Source organism: Lutra lutra, chromosome 8 (genome assembly GCF_902655055.1).
Source record: "Lutra lutra chromosome 8, mLutLut1.2, whole genome shotgun sequence".
In the NCBI taxonomy this organism is placed as follows: Eukaryota; Metazoa; Chordata; class Mammalia; order Carnivora; family Mustelidae; genus Lutra; species Lutra lutra.
This window is the reverse complement of record NC_062285.1, coordinates 139379954-139397419: the sequence shown is the minus strand read 5'-3', so window position 1 is coordinate 139397419 and position 17466 is coordinate 139379954. Positions and strand designations below refer to the sequence as shown.

The 17466-nt window shown below is 41.8% G+C and overlaps 1 protein-coding gene across 8 annotated transcripts in view; it reads left to right on the top strand.

The window, feature by feature from the left end:
* The window catches only part of EFCAB6 (EF-hand calcium binding domain 6), a 221050-nt gene that overhangs the window by 71589 nt on the left and 131995 nt on the right, over positions 1–17466 (top strand). For all 8 annotated transcript variants that reach the window (XM_047742933.1, XM_047742934.1, XM_047742931.1 and 5 more), the window contains 2 exons: positions 1379–1503; positions 7336–7484. In XM_047742933.1, the coding sequence (XP_047598889.1) occupies positions 1379–1503; positions 7336–7484 (274 nt within the window). The remainder of the gene's footprint in view (positions 1–1378; positions 1504–7335; positions 7485–17466) is intronic.

Here is a 17466-nt window from a genome sequence, read left to right as displayed (position 1 = left end):
TTAGCTGCAGCTGAGTCGTTGTAAGTGTGCTTAATTTGAGTGAAGCTTATCTGCAGACATTTTAGGAAATAAATCTGGGAAACCATTTGTGATTCTTTGCAGTCGACTTTGAGAAAGAAAACGGCTATATTTTAGATTTATTTTATTCTCTTTTATTATAAAAGTAATACAAGCTGGCTGCAAAAAAGGCAGAAACTGCAAAAAACACGAATAACAATCCCCGTATTCCTTCCACCTGAATCCTACCACTGTGTTCTTTTTGATGTATCGTCCTCCCCGATTTATTTTCTGCTGCATGGATGGGTAGATGGATGGGTGGGTGGGTGGACAGGTGGATGGGTAGACCTGCAAATACACAACATACGTATTAGAATGAAAATTAAATTATGCTAGTCATCCTTTCTTTCAATCATGAAACAATATATCAAGGAAAATTTTCCACGCCTGTTAATTTAGACAGGCACCTTTGTTTTTAATGTCTGTGGTATTTTACAGGCTTGATGAGCCATAAGTTATAAAAGCAATCCTCTATTAATGGGCATTTAAATTGTTTCAATTTTTAAAAATCTTTAAACAGTGCAGAAAATACCTGTACCCGTATACGTCTGTTGAGTAGTCCTGTAATTCCATTTGTGTAAAATTCTAGGAGATTTCAGAGTGTTTACGTCCCAGGTTTTCTATACATAAGCCAGAACCGATTTCTTTATCATTCCCTTGTATCCATGCCTCTTTGACAAGTGGAAAAAAATTAACTTGTTTTCGTTAGACTTACAATTACCAATGCGTTTGAGTACTTTTTCATACATCTGTTGCGTTTTTTAGTTCTTTTCATGTGAATTACCTGTTTATAACTTTAGTCTGTTGTTCTGTGAGTACTTATCTGATTGATTCGTAAGAGCTACTCATGCATCATGGTAATTAACCTACAGTTTTTCTCACTTGTTTTTCTTTCATTGTGATTTGTGTGTGTGTGCTTTTAACCAAACAAAAAATAAATATTTGTAACATCAGACCTATCCATTATTTAAATGATTTGGGGCTATAATGTGTCCCTTGGAAAGACTTTGCACACAGAGATTGTACGCTATCTAATATCCATCTTAATTTTCTTCTACTGCTTTCATGGTTTTATTATTTCCCGTGGTGTACTTTTTACTCTATCTAAGGTTTATCCTAGCACAAGATAGCAGGTAGATTCACTTTTTTTCCCCAATTTGTTCAGCCAATTATTTCAATACCATTTATTACATGGCTTCTCATGCTTTTGATTCATTCTGGTCCTACTTTTTACTGGACAGGTTAGGATGAAAAGGGAACCCTGGATATTTAAACGTACCTTTGGCAACATGAATAAGAGGAAGCTCTTTTGTTTTAATAGAGATCTCATGGAACAATCAGCCAGTCAAGAATTCCAAAGAAGAGTGCCTGCACAGCTCTGCTTCCTCGGAAAATGTCTGGAAAAACCGCTCCTTAGACGAAATTGAGAGGACCTTTTGCCAAGAGGTAAGAGTGTCTCCCTCATGCCAAGGTTCTCTACAGTGTGAACTGAGGAAATTGACAGCTGTGGAAAACCGTTAGGTCTTGACGTTATTTCTAAAAATTTGCTTTGATCCTCCTTCCACCTCCCCAACCCTGAGGCCTCCTTCAAGTCCTGATGACAGTCCTTTGGTAATAGTAGAGGTGGTGAGAGTCTGCTTCTTAAGCGTCTCCTCTGTACTACTCACATAATGTGGTAAGAAATATTCAAGACTGCCCTAAGGACATGAGACAACTTTATTGAGTAAAATAAAGGAAAACTTGAATAATTGAAGAGCTCTTTTTTTGGTTTTTGGATAGGAAGAGTCAGCATTCATATCTGCTCTCCTTATATCTGGATATAAGGATATATCCAAATCTATCTGGATATATGCGTATCTACCTATCTAATATACACACACACCCATATATAGATGTATATATGCATATACATGTATGTAATATATATGTATATATTTTCTTTTTGAAAAGTTATGGTAAAGGACTTGCAGTACCACATAAAAAATAGTTTATAGGGGTGCCTGGCTGGTTCAGTAGGTAGAGTACTCATCTCTTGATCTCAGGGTTATAAGTTTGAGCCCCACACTGAGTGTGGAGATTACTTAAAAATAAAAGCTTTTAAAAATTATAAAGGTATAATATTTAAGACACTATGGCACTGTCTTACCAACTACTAGTAGGTAATGGATTGGTCTTTATGTGTGAGTTTAGCATATGATATCAGGCATTCCCATACAGTGTGGTGGAGCTGGGGAGTGGCTCATTCAGTAATTCAGATAATTCACGAGGCAGCCATTTGGGGGAAAAAGTTTGTAACCTTCCATTCTTCACACCAAAACAAATTCTATATGCATCCACTATTTAGATTTAAAAATGTGTGTGAAAATTTTTTAATCTTGAAATTGAGACTTCCTTTTAAGTGTGATGTAAAGCCCGAAAACCATAAAGAAAAAGACTGATACATCTGATTATATTAAAATGAAAAGCTTTTGCACAGCAAAACTTTGTGTAAACAAATGGGAAACTTAACAAAATATGTGCCACATAAACGAGAGAAAAATCATAAATATTCCAAAGGTACGTAGAACTTTTAACAATGAATATAGAATTCTCTGGAGAAAAATGTCAATGAGGAAAAAAATTAACAAAAACCAGTGTTGATCAAGGTGTTGGAGAAGTGAGTGTATGTAATATTGTGTTGGTAAATTAGTAAAACTTGTTTTCTGTTATTGTTGTTAATAAATTTATTGTTTTCATAAAAACAGAACCATTACAAAATGCATTAGCATTACCAAAAAAGTAAGCAATTCTGAAAAGTACAAAGAAGAAAGTATAAATTATTCAAAATCCACCACCCAGAAATAATCAAAGGCAACATTTGGCGAACATAATTCTAGGTCTGTCTTTATTCGTATATATAGAAGGATGGCTGCCTCGGTGGCTGGGTGGGTGGATACATAGATAGACATAATTTTATAAGAAGAGAATCATGCTCCTTTTTACAAATAAGACATATTTAATTTAAATGTCTTTGAATTTACCAGAGGTAAAGGAGACATGGCACCCTCGTAATTAACCCTTCTGTGGGGCCTCCCGTGTGCCGGGCCTTGTTGGGTATTCCCCTCCTCAGCCTTACAGCAGCTCCGTAAAGGCACTCTTACCATCCTGGCTTCAACTTGAGGAAACTGAGGCATGGAGGGGTTTAATGACCAGCTTAAAGTTACCCCGCCCATCAGGCCTGGTTTAAGTCTGAGTTCTTGTCAAGTCCGGCTTCAAGTGAAGCTGAAGATAGATGTGCACTTTGGTAAATATTTCTTTACCACAAGATATATTAGGTCCCAAAAGGGACTTCAAGACAAGAAAAGAGATTAAGAAAGACATTAAGAATTGCAGAAATGATGGTGTTTTTGAAGGATCTTTCGATTATAGGCAGCACGAGGTGGGATCTCACTTCCTGTGCCCCCCCCCCGCCCCCCACCTCACAAATTTCGTTGTTTCTGTTTTGTTCTTAGCGTTTGCAATGATATTAACACTCCATTCTGTTCCTATAATTCCGCTAGTTGTCTTGTCTTCGTTTCGTATTTGCGTGGGTTTAGTGCACATCACTACACTCCAGTGCTTACCATAGTTAATCCCTTTCAGAGTTCATTATTTTGATTTATTTTTGGGCTGGCTGGATTTCACTGTCAAGTAATTTCCTTAAGAAAGGCTCATGGGTACTTTATTCCCTCTGTTTTTTCATATTTGAGACTCTGCCTCTGACTTTCCTACTAGAACAATGTGGCTGGATATAATTCTTCTATCTTCCTTTCTCTCCCTCAAAATGTTGTAAGCATCGTTCCATAGTCTTCTGGCACTGGGTGCTCTGGAGAAGAAGCCTGAGGACAGCAGATATTTTTTCCCCTTGTAGGTGATTCCCTAAATCACCTACAAGGTGATGCCTAAAGTTTTGGTTTTTGGTTTAGGGGTGGGTTTTTTTTTGTTTGTTTGTTTTTTGTTTGTTTGTTTGTTTGTTTTTTGGCTCCTTGAAATTAAAAAGCGAAACTGAGCTGTACTGACCTTAAGCATTTTGTCAAAGTTTCCTGGATCACAGGGTGTCCTTTTGATGGACGGATTCAGCCCTCCCTTCATTTGTAGAAAACTTTTTCTGTGTCGCTAAAATCTTCCCCCACCTTCCATCCTTCCCTCCTTCCCGCCTTCCCTCTGTCTTCCCTGCATCTTCCGTTCTCTCCATGTTATTCCCAGCCATCCTCCCACCGGGCCATCTTGGTCTACCCTTGATGGCTGCCACCTGCTCCCAACTTGATCCAATACTTTTGTCTTTTTCCTCTGCCTGCAGTGACAGTCTTTTGAGCCATTTCTTTATTATTCATTTGAATTTCAGCCTTGCCTCTTACGCTTGCTGTTTCTAAATTTGTTTATTAGCCCCTGTAATGATATTATTTTGGTTTTCTATCTCGCTTTGGACTATCCCTTCTCTTTCATTGTTCTGTCATCCTGACTTGAAGCTTTTCTTGTAATGAATTCCTATTCTTAGTTTCTTTTTATGGTGCGAAACTTTTGTAGATGATGTGTTTATATTTATTTGTATTATGTTTCCTTACAGACTGAGCTCTTTGTTTTTTGCCTGATCTTTCTTTTCTTTCTTCCTGTGGTTTTCCATTGTCTATATACACACAAATTACATGTTCTCTTATGGATACATGCTCCCTGTTTTGTGCTAATCCAAATGACGCCCCTGGAAGGGGTTGAATCCGTATCTTTCGGTGCACCTGTGCAAAGGTCTCTCTAGGAATTATGCCTAGGAATGGAATTACATGCCAGTTTGTAACAGACACACTTCTCAGCTTTATTAGCAGTATCAAATTGCCTTTCAAAATACCAATTTACACACCCAACCAAAGCATATGAGAAAGAATTCCTGTCATTCTACCTACTCACCAACACTTGATATCATTAGACCTTTTTTCCTTTAAAGATCTTATGTATTTATTAGAGAGAGAGAGAGAGAGAGAGAGACAGTGAGCATAAGTCAGGGGAGGAACACGGAGAGAGGAAAAAGCAGAATCCACACTAAGCACCGAGCCTGTTACGAGGCTCCATCCCACAACCTCGAGACCACGTCCTGCGCTGAAACCAAGAGTCGGATGCCCCACCCACGGAGCCGGCCCAGCACCCCAATTATTGTTAGACTTTTAAATTATTTTTGTCTGATGCAGATAGAATGTCATCTCAGCTATGATTTTAATCTTTATGTCTCATAGCTTTATGCATTTTGTAGCCTTTCTTTAGAATGTTTTTGGTAAAAATGTATTCGTTTTAAACTACTGTTTATTGAGTGCCCACAGTGTGCCAAATTCTGCTTCATTCTAGGTAATTATTAGTGAACAAAACAGACACAATATGCTCTCGTGGAGATTGCACGAACTCACATCAGGGAGAGGGTGTTCAACACATTCCTAAATGCGATAAATACGGGAAAAGACCTCATTTAGATAGTGGATCAAGGGAATGTTTATACACATTACATGTGCAAACAGAAAAGGAGCGTACCTTTCGCTGGTCCGTCAGTAACATGATGGCATGCTACACATCATTTAAAAGCGTGATGGTTGACATAAGTTCTTACAGGAAAAAATATCATGAGATACTGTTCAATGAAAAAAGCCCCTGTCCCATCTGAATGTATAGCCATGATCACATTTTTGTAAAGTTATATGTTTATATAATCATTATGGGAGCTTTTGCAACACTACAGAAAAAAAACTGGATGGAGAGACTCCCAGGTATCTTTACGTCCTTCTTTTTACTTTGCTGAATTGCTTGCATTTTTCCCTTTTGTTTCATTATAAACAGTCACAATGAAAATCCCTGAAAGGTTTATACATGCCACCAAGACACTATGTCTGTTTCACTCCCTGCTCTTTTCCTAAAAGCTCTTGATTATGTCAGAAACATTCTCCCAGAAAAAAACGTCAATGGAAACCAATGTCATCAAGATAGTAAAAGCAATTTCATTAATTCAGTGAATACATTGAGACTGTACTCCACATCTGGCTCTGGCTTCTCTCTGTGAACCCATCGCCCTGAAAGAGATAGGGGCAAATTTAGCCACATTTTGGGTTAGTTTTGTGCAACTTTCTAAGAAATTTAGGCCCTGCAATTCTCTAAATATTTTTAAAGGTTTTCCCATTAGATGTCCAACATTCTCGTGTACCCTATGGAAATTTCAGTGAATCGCTTCTTATTCCTTTGGTGGGTAGAGACTCTTGTGCATGTATTTCTATGTTCCAGCATAGAAAATATTTTAAAAATTATTTTTGTTAATATATAATGTATTATTTGCTCCAGGGGTACAGGTCTGTGAGTCATCAGGCTTACACATTTCACAGCACTCACTCTAGGACATACCCTCCAGTGTCTATCACCCAACTGCCGTCTCCATACCTCCGCTCCCCCCAGCAACCCCCGGTTTGTTTTGTGAGATTAAGAGTCTCTTCTGGTTTGTCATAATTTTTTTTAAGTCACCTTATGTACTAGGTTGGTGGTTATTTTGTTTCTCATTGCAGTTAGAGGGGGGTGGGGGGAACAATTCAGACAAAGTGGAGAGGGTTGGAAATATCAGAGAGTACCGTTATTACTCAATAACAAACAGCAGGAAAACCTTTGGAAATAAAACCAATCTTCATAGTATTTTTATGAGTCCTATAAAAATCAGTGGTTAACCTACTTTGGTGAATTTTAGAAGTCCCACAAGCAAGGCTCATTCACCCCGATTGATTGTGATTCCCGTTTAAAAAAGAAAAAGAATAATTAAAGAAATGTACAATGTGTACTCTGTTTACTCAATCTTTATATTAATGATTTTCCTCAGTCTAAAAGCTACTTCTGCTTTTAATAAAATGTTGCCAGCTTTTTCGTTTGATTGACCCAACTTAATCAGGAGGAGCCTCGCATGGGCTCACAGTAGGAATGGCTTGAAAGTATATTAAGAAAGATGTATCAAACTGGCAGATCCACCGAATATTTTTAGCTCTGAAATTTGAGGTGAAGCTATTATATGGCTGTTTTTCCCTGAAAAACTTGTCTGCCTTGTCAGTTGAGTCGCTGGGGCTGGGGATACTATTCTGCAGTGAGCTCATCAATTAAACATTTGAAGTTCAGAACGTGCCATCGCTATCTTTTTGATCAGTTTTTGGAGGGGGAAATGTGACGAGATTTTGGTAAAAATACACTGGGTGAACAGCTCTGTGAAGTGGATTTCTACGAACGCAACACTCAAATTTTCGTTCCCTACAGCTTCCCAAGGCTTATGAAAAGGTTGAAAAGGCCCTGAGTGCTGGGGACCCCTCCAAAAGTGGATATGTATCTTTGAATTACCTAAAGATTGTCCTCGACACCTTTGTGTACCGATTACCAAGGAGAATTTTTATCCAGTTAATGAAAAGGTAAGAGTCCCGTTGTTTCTTTGACAATTTCCCACCCCCAAATGTCAACTGTGAGAATAAGGAGCAGCTTCATTTATTTTTTATTAATGTCTTGGACTTTTTTTTTTCTTGAAAATTTCAAACACATGCAAAAGTAAAGAGAATACTGTAATGAATCCAGTCACGTACCCACTACCCAGCTTCGATGTTCAGCTCGTGGTCCATCATTTCATTTCTCTTCCTGCTCCATTTTCCATTAACCCCAGGCATTTTTTAAAGTTTTTATTTATTTATTTGACACAGAGAGAAAGAGAATGAGTGAGAGCACAAGCAGGGGGAGGGGTGGAGGGAGAGGGAGAAGCAGACTCCCATAGAGCAGGGAGCCCCAGGCAGGGCTCCATCCCAGGACCCTGAGATCATGACCTGAGCTGAAGGCAGCGGCTTAACCCACTGAGCCACCCAGGCGCCCCAATCCTGGATGTTTTTGAAACAAATACCAGATACCATATTTTACTGCAAAGATCTCGCTACGTCTTTCTAAAAGATAAGAGCGTTTTTAAAAAACATGGTAGAAATACTGGTTTTGCAGCTAACAGAATTATCAATAATATTGTTAAACATCCAGCCGGGTTTCAGATCTAACTGATCATAGATTTTCTTTTACAACTTGAGTCAGGATCCAAATAAGGTCTGTGCGTTGCAGCTGATTGATTTCCCACAATTCTGTTTTTAGTCTGTAGGGTCTTGCTGCCTTTGTTAATTTTTTCCCTTATGATGTATCTATTATGATGTATTTATGACATGGTATTTCTTCCACCCGACGTCTGACTGATCTGCAGTGACATTTGACATGTCCTCCTGTCTCCCTCTCCCAACCCCGCTGGCCCTAAATGGGTTGTTATTCAGATGCGTGTTCAGGTGTTCTGGCAAGAATACTTCCTGGGGGCGGCAGGCACGTGTGGACTGGCTGTCTCTCTTTGTGTGGCGTTAGCAGCCGTGGCTGGTCATTCTCACAACCAGGCGCTCACCGGGGATTATAAATGGAGGTATAGCCCGTCTGTCATTTCTTCTCTTATTGGTTGGAGTCCTTCTGTAATGAAAGCTTCCCTTCTTCAGCTGCTTGGTAACAACGAGACACACTTTGTCTAAGAAAGGCAGGATGTTCTTAGCTCTTTCCTTCACTTACCACCTTCCAAGATAATGAATTGGTTCCCAAGCATCCTTCCAAAGTGAGCAATGAGCGATGTTTCATTAAAAAAATGATCATAATTCATGAGTGTCCACATATTTGATGAGTTTCAGGTCATCATTATTCTCACTGATCTTCAGTCTGGACCACCTTGGCCTTTCATGCTGGCTGCTGGGTCCTGTCGGTGCGACCCTGGCGGTCGCCAAAAGCTCTCTTGCTTTCTGACATGCTCCTGCTCTCCTGGCACATTTCTTGCCACCAACCAGGAATCAGCCATTTCTCCAAAGATCCCTGTTTCGTTTAGAAATGGTGCACATAGACCAGACTCTGCATAAGGAATACTGTCTTTAATTTACCTGGTGCTCTGTCTGGGTAGCTCAGAGCACCCTGTCTCAGGGGAAGTAGGGTAGAGGCTACTGGAAAGATTGTCTTGTGAAGCTCTGGATAATTGCTGGACACCTAGGTTACCTAGAAAGGAGAGGCAAGAGAGAAGAGGGGGAAAATAGCATTTTTATTTTTAAGAGAGAGAGAGAGAGAGAGCACCTGAGCTGGAGGAGGGTCAGAGAGAGAATCTCAAGCAGGCTTCAAGCATGGAACCTGACACAGGGCTCTATCTCACAACCCTGAGATCATGACCTGAACTGAAATCAAGAGTCGGACGCTTAACTGATGGAGCCATCCAGGTGCCCCAGGAAAACTAATTAAATTAAATTAAGCGAGGCCAACTAGATCCCTTCCCCAAAGACTCCTCTTTCCTTCTTGACCCTCCGTATATCCAGAGAGGATTACTGTGTGCTGCCACCGTGGCTTCTAGAGTAAAAGGCAAGATGTGGCCCTAGGAGTGAGTGTTTCCATGGCTCAGAAAACAGTTCTGTTGTTCTATCCCAACATGGTGATAATTTTTAGGAAATACTTCGTTGGATGACCAAAAGTCATATAGTCATTTCTCTTTATTTCATTTTCAAAATTATACAAGTAATAATTTAAAAACAATAATAAAAATAAAAACCAAAAAGTCACAATCCACCTTATGTAACAAATTTACTGCTTTCACGTTTCCACTCTCCCTTCACCTGTATCCACATACATATGTAATTTTTATGTATTTGTAATTAAAGTACATCTACAGTTTTACGTTGTGCTTTTCAGATAGGGATGCATATGACAGACAGGCATGCTGTTGGTTTCATCATCTTCAAAATTACTATTTTAAGATTTTATTTCTTTCTTTACTTATTTTTAAAGATTTTATTTATTTATTTGACAGACAGAGATCCCAAGTAGGCAAAGAGGCAGGCAGGGAGAGAGGGGGAAGCAGGCTCCCTGCTGAGCAGAGAGCCCGATGCGGGGCTTGATCCCAGGACCCTGGGAAGGTAGAGGCTTTAACCCACTGAGCCACCCAGGTGCCCCGATTTTATTTATTTATTAGAGAGAGAGAGAAAGAGAGAGAGCAGAGGGAGAGAGAGAATCTCAAGCCGATTCCACACTGAGCACAGAGCCTGATGTGGGATTCCATCCCAAGACCCTGAAATCATGACCTGAATCAAAACCAAGAGTCTGGCGCTCAACCAACAGAGCCACCAGGCACCCACAAAATTATAATTGAAATAGATGTTTATTGGGGCGCCTGGGTGGCTCAGTTGGTTAAAGCCTCTACCTTCGGCTCAGGTCATGATCCCAGGGTCCTGGGATCGAGTCCCGCATTGGGCTCTCTGCTCAGCAGGGAGCCTGCTTCCTTCTCTCTCTCTGCCTGTCTCTCTGCCTACTTGTGATCTCTGTATGTCAAATAAATAAATAAAATCTTTAAAAAAAAAAAAGAAATAGATGCATATTGAGTCCCTTTCTCTACCAGACATTATGGAAAGTGCTAAGAACCTAGAAACAAATGACAAACAGTCCCACAGCAGCAGGGACCACCAGAACGATGGCAGCTATGAAGACCACAATGGGCGTGCAGAGTGAACATATGTATTAGGACACTAAGGGCAGCTGAGGTCATGCCATTGTGACAACGTGTTCTCACCAGAGACCCAGGGATTTCTGAATTGTGCCCTCTGTTGAGTTCACCCACAATTCCCAGTAGAACCGGGCACAAGGGACAACAGCGCAGTGAATACCCAAGTATGGGTATCTTGAATTATGAATCAGGTCTGTCTTCTGGTGCACATATCTGCATTAAGATTTGTCCTGTCTTCCTGTCAACTCTTCCCTTTATAATTATGCCGTTACCTTTCTGTCCCTCTCGCTTCTATGGCCTGTTCTTCTTGGATACTGAAATACCCATAACAGTTTTCTTTGGATTAGTGTTTGTCCAGTGTATCTTTTCTCTACTATTTAACTGTCACTGTTACTATTACGTAGTATGCTTCTTGTAAAATAGCATATCTGTGTTTAAAAAATTCCAAATGAATATCTTTGCCTTTTCAGCAGTCAAGTGTAGCATGTTCCCGTGTCTTGTGACGGGCGTGTTTGGGATTTTTCCTTCTACCGCTCTATGGTTATCTCTCTGATTTTTCTCGGTTCTTTTTCTTTTTCCCTCCTCCACTGTGTTTGGTTCCGTCTGAGTTTTCCTTATCATGCACTTTCCCCTCCACTGTCTTGAGACTTAAATAATTTATTTCTATTCTTATAGAAGAAGTTACCCTTAAATTTTTACACATGTTCTGAACTGATAAACCCAAAAGTTCACAATATTTCTACTCCTGAAGAAAACAAGCGGCTTCAATGGACATGTTCCTATCTGCTAGTGTTTCGATCCAGCTTTGTTTTGGTAGGACCCGGATTAGTCTTCATTATTGGGTGTGTTGTTGTGGGTTTTTTTGTTTTTTTCTTGCAATCCGTGTTTGTTTGTAGGTTTTCCCAGATTTACCAGTTTGTTGGCTCACCACTGCTTCTTCAGTCTCACCCCTCATTCAGAATTCAATTTCCTGAAGTATGTTCCATAATAATCCTTTAAGTGAGGTGCTGTGAGTGGGCGGGGTGGGGGTTTAGTCTTTGTTTTCAAAAATGTCTATTTTCCACTCACTCTTTAATGGATATTACGCAGGGAATACAATTCTTATCTGAGAGCTGTCTTCTGAGAGACACTCTTTACCGTCTTCTGGCCTCTGCTGTTGCTGTTGCGAGTCTGCTGTCTAATTGCCATTACCTTCTGGGTGATCTGTTTTTTCTTTTTCTGGTTGCCTTCAAGACTTTTCTCTTTATTTTTGTTACTTTCCAGTTTCCCTACAATGTGTCTTGCTAGAGATGTCTGTTTATTTAACCTCCCCAGACGCATGCTATCTCACGGTGAGGATTAGTATCTTTCATGAATTCTAGAACATTCCCTGCTGCTACTCTTTGGGTATTGTCTCTACTCCACTCTCACTGGCCTTTTCTTCTGGAAGTCTTATTAAATATTTGTTGAACCTCGTCCTTCCACTTTCGCTGTCTCTTAGACTCCCTTGCATTTTCCATGTCTTTATCTGTCTGGGTTCCTTTCTGACTGTTTTCCTAAAATCTGTTTTGGTTCCTAAACTCTCAACTGTGCCAGATCTTCTCCCAGTCTAGCAGTCTTAGGTCTCTGAGCCCCAAATTGGCATTAAACCCCAGCCTCTTAGTGACTGCAAGAGATCCCAGGGCTGCCTTTAGCACAGGCTGCTCCATCCAGGTCTGACACCCTCCCTAGGCTCTTGTGGGAATAACTCACATTCTCTCTGCCCCAGGCTTTCAGCACCTGTGGATTTCCCTTTCTTAGTTTCAATTTGTACCGTATGTTTAAGATCATTTTGTTGATATATTTATTCCAGTAAGTGTTGATATAGTTGATGTATTGGTTGATATATTTCTGTGATTATATAAGGAGGTTGGGGAGAGAGCCACTATGTTGCCAGAAATCTTACCTTAATGTGCTCTTGCTGGCTGGAAAGTTAGAAAAGTCTCCAGAGAGTAAACAGAGCTGAGTGGAAACTTCGAGAGATGTAGAAGAGTCTCCCACGCAGGTGGCTGGGGGAAGACATGCCATCCAGAGGAAGCAAGCAGCATTCCACTGGGGCTGGTGGATGGGGTCATGACTGCCCATCTGGGCTCTTCAGTTCTATAGACCAGAATGTTTCTAACCAAGTCACTGTGGAGTCTTTGGTTTCTTCAAATTTGCATATGTTCGTTCATTTATTTGTCCATGGATAGTTCTGGAGCCTTCACTATGTGCCAGGTGCTGTGCTAGGCGCTAGGACTCATTGGAGAGGAAGACATGGGCCCTGCGCTCAGAGAGTGCTACCTGCTAGCGGGTGAGGTGACAGTCCACAGACACACCGGGCTGAAGGGAGGTGTGCAGAGTGATGGGGCCATCGTGAGAGTGTTAGGGAGGACCTCAGGAAGCTTCTCTGCAAATGAGCTTTAAACAGAGACCTGAGACACCACGGGGAAAGCCCCAGGACAGGCAGCCCCGCCGTGTCATGGTCCAGGACCTGGCAGAAGCTGGGCCAAGAGGGAGCCAGAGGTGGGGTAGAGGGCGGGCAAGGGCCCGGGAGGGGACTGGGGTCATGACCACTGCCAAGGGGTCAGGGACAGGCTTTGTGTCTGATTCAAGGCCAGAGTGCAAATACTTGTGTGTATTTTTATAAGGATCGCCCAATCTGAAAAAATAGTAGTGATTTATATCCCCCTCAATGTCGTATGAGTGCTCTAGTTTCATATGCCTTCTGACATTGAATATTAACATTGTTTTAAAATATTGATAGCTTAAGAGGTATAAAATGGTGCCTCATTATTGTCTTAATTTATATTTCTTGGAGCAATGCTGGGCCTGGACGATTCCGTGAGGCCGCGCGCTGATCGCATCTCCCCTGATGGGAATCCTCCTCGTGTTCTGACTGGGGAATGCCCCTGCTGCCAGCATTTGAAGTCAGTTTCATCACCTTTCTGTTTAATAATTTTTTATAATTAATTAATTATTAAGAGATAACCCTTTTCTGTCATAAGCAGGGCAGCTTCGTGCTGCCGTTGTTCCCAGCCTGCTGCTTCCCCTTCGTTCACGTGACACCTCATTGTTCTGAAGTTTATGTTTTAATATAATCAAATACATTAATCTTCTTTTGGAGTGTCTTCTGTTGCGTAATCTATAAATTCATCATTCCTGCCCAGGCTTGATATAAATACGCTTTTCTACTCCGCTTGTTTTTCTTAGTCTTTGAAAACAAAACACTTTAATTCATCCTGACATAAGGTGGGCATCTAAATTCACATTCTTTTCCCAAATAGATAATCTGTTTTACCACCACCACTTATTATTTTTTCCCCATTGTTTTTAATGTCTGCTTTGTCATACATTCAATTCTCTCCATAATTTGGTTTAATGTGTCCTTCTAGTCTGTTCTGTCACTCTAGATGACTCTCCTGTGTGGACATTTCTGTACAGTGTGGTCTACACTGGCCCATCCAACTGCTGTGTTGTTTGCCGTCTCACCTTCAGAGAGAACACCAGGTTCCCAGCACTGTCACGGTGATTTCTTGACCTTAGAGGGTGATGGTTGGGGACTTACCACTCATTATGTCACCTCCTAGGAAGAGAGAACCTGCTTGTTTCTACGAGGAAAGCACTGGCCCCATGAAACAGGCGTCAGAGGTGCGACTGGTGTCACCCCCAGTGGCAGCGAGTGGCAGGGCTGTTTCCTCCCTGCCTTGCTCTCCTCTCCAGCCACTGAGGAGGCAGAACAATGCAGACTGGTGGGAGGGACAGTGTGGGGACAAGGGCACACCTGTTGTTGCCAGAAGTGAGTAGCCTGATCTCTCCTGGACCTGCCCTCGCAGCTTCATGGGTCTATGATTGTGCTGGGCTAATTCTGTATGACTTTTGTAGTGAAAAAACACGAAAAGTTCACTAAAAAAATCTGTACAAGAATGTTCATAGTAGCTCTGGTCATAATTCACCCAAATGGGAACGGCCCCAAGTGTCCTTTAGCAGGCGATTAGACAAGCAAACTGGGCCATCCGCACGATGGCGTATTTCTTGGCGATAGGAAGGGATGAGCTTTCGATGCAAACAGCACTGAAACCCAGGGACATTCGGAATAACCAGTCTCAAAGGCTGCTGCTCTAGGAGTCTGTCTCTAGGACATTCAGGAGAAGACAAAACAGTAGGATCAAAGAAGAGGTCATTAGTCTCTAGGACTGGGGGCGGTTGTGGGAGGTCCGACTCTAGAGGGGCAGCACTGGGAAGGCAGTGGGGTGATGGAGCTGTTCTGCGTCCTGTGTGGGGTGGTGGTGATGCGAATCTGTATGTGGGTTAAAGCTTGTAAAAGTCTACACGGAAAGAAAAAAGTTCATTTTAGTGCATCTTAATTTGAGAAATAAAACTTAAAAATACATCCTTTAAAAAAATCGCAGACAACATAGGAAAGAATAAAGCAAGAAAGTAAAATAAAATCTAAACCTTCATAATAAAGGTTATGGCTTAATAAAATGGCTGGAGAAATTATTCCTCCTATCCAACTCAAGAATGGATAGTATAGGGAGGGAAAAAAAAAAAAGGCATCTTGTTGAGTTTGTTGTGTTTAGAAAAAAATACTCAAGATCTAGGGCCTAAATTAAAAACCCTAACATCTTGGTAATAAAGCATAAAATCTTGACTGCAGTCATATTCTAGAGACTTTAAAAAGCCATTTTCCGTATATATTTTTATTTTAATGTAATGGTAGACTTTAATTGAACAGCTAACTTGACCTTTATTGCTAACGTGCTGTGCTTTTCAATGTTGCTTAGGCTTTTATATAAAGTACATCTGTTAAAAATAAAATCAGTGTTTAAACATGAAGAGTGGGGTTTGAGGGAGAGCTGAGGGGAAGGAATAAAGGCAGCGACTCGCTCTGACTTGTGTATTCGCCAAGATACTTTCTCATCCACCATGTGAGCACGTTCTTGCTCAGAAACATGTCCCGGTGAGAATCTTCCCACTCACCCCGAGAGCGCCTAACAGGAGCTCTACAAGCAGAAACAATAAGCCATTTAGCCCAAATTACATCAAGCGTAGAACCAATACCCAGTGGTATGTTTTCAATTATTGTCCAAACCTCTTTAAGCCACATGGCTAGGATCTCTTCCATCTATGTGACATTCTGGAAAAGGCAAAACAATAGGAATGGAAGAGAGATCAGTAATTGCCAAGACCAGGGGCAGAGGAGGGTGTGGCTCCAGGGGGTGGAGCGCAAGGGAGCTTTTGGGGGTAAGGGAGCTGTTCTGTACTCTACCATGGTGGTCTAAACCTCTGACATACAGTGGTCAGGGTCCAGGCAGAAATCAGATGGACACGAGTTTATTGAAGGACGCTTTACTCCTATGAGGGCCAGATTAAATGAAATCAGTAGATGGGGAAGCCTTTCTCTCTCCTAGGCCTGAAGGGATAGGAGAGGGAGCAGCTACTGAAAGGAGCAAGGCAGATAGCTAAAGAGGAGGTCACTGGAGAGCAGATAAGGTCTAAGAACATGGCTGTGGCCACGTGGCAGGGAGGGGGCTGGGGGGAGTAATTAGCCCACCTTCTCTCCTCTTGCCTTCCAGTCCCCTGAGGCACCCAACCTTCTTTTCACAGGATCTCAGTGCTTGATGGTCATCTCTTTATTGGCTACTCTTTACTGTCTACTGGCTCAAGGCACGGTGCATCCTGTAGAACAGGTCCCTAAGCCCTGGGGATTTCCTCTCAGCTGAATGTAGATCAGTCATCAGAGAGCTACCAAGCATTCTACCAAGTCTGTTCTGGTGATGGGATATGTGGCAAGACCAGCATGTTCTGTGGACCTGGACTTATTGCCACACTGTCACCACCATCAGATGAGTCCCTCCGTTTTTTTCTGTGATGGCAGGACATCCCAGTGGTGCATAAAGCTTTCTGGAGGTCCACAGATGATGAGAAGTAATAGAAGCGTTTCAGGCAGGCAAGGCAAATTTGTGTCTGGAATATGCATCGAGACAGATCACTGCTCCCTCCATGTGGAAAGGGGTCCAATGGAATCTTTGCAAGGTGACTAGGAAGCCCACGTAGGGAAAGGGGCCATAAAAGGGCTCAGGGTTCGCCTCTGCCATCGGCAGCCTGGGGACTTATGTGGGCAGCAGCTAGCTCATCTTTGGTGATGAGAAGTCCCTGTTTTCAAACCAAAGCACAGCGCCCATTCCTGACCACAATGCACAGCGATCTCCGTGACCGCTTTCATATGGAAGCCCATGAACAAGCACCAGGTTGCCTGGGCAAAGTGACTGACCAGGACCTTCAGGGCAGGTCAGCTTTCCTCCTGATAATCCACGTGGCTGCCCCCGCAGTGGGACTTACATAGGACATAAATAGCTTCAGAAGCCGTGCTTTTCTGTGACGAGACAACAATTTACGCTACAGCTTGAGCCTTGCAAATCTTTTCTTACTCAATGTCCCACTCAGAACTGCTGGGTTACCCAGAACAGCAGAGCAGATCAGAACAGCAGGACAAAACTATCTTCAAAATCCAGAGACACCTTTCAAGTATACGAATCTTTTCTTGCAATGGGCGGCAAAAGGCTAATTCATTGGTTTTTCACTTTGGAGGGACTATGCCAGCAAGCCTTAGACCTCTGGATCCCTAGTAACTTGACCAGTCTGGAAGACCTTGAAATTCCATGGGGTTTATCTTCTCTGCTTTTCTGAGGCCTCTGGGATATTTGTTATTTCATTCTTAGTAGATCCAGTTAATATAATATCATCGTGTTGTGGGCCAGTGTGGTGGTTGTAGCCACACCAGAACAATCCATGGCCACGTGGTGGGGTACCTGGGTGGCTCAGTCTTTTGTACACCCAACCTTTGATTTCGGCTC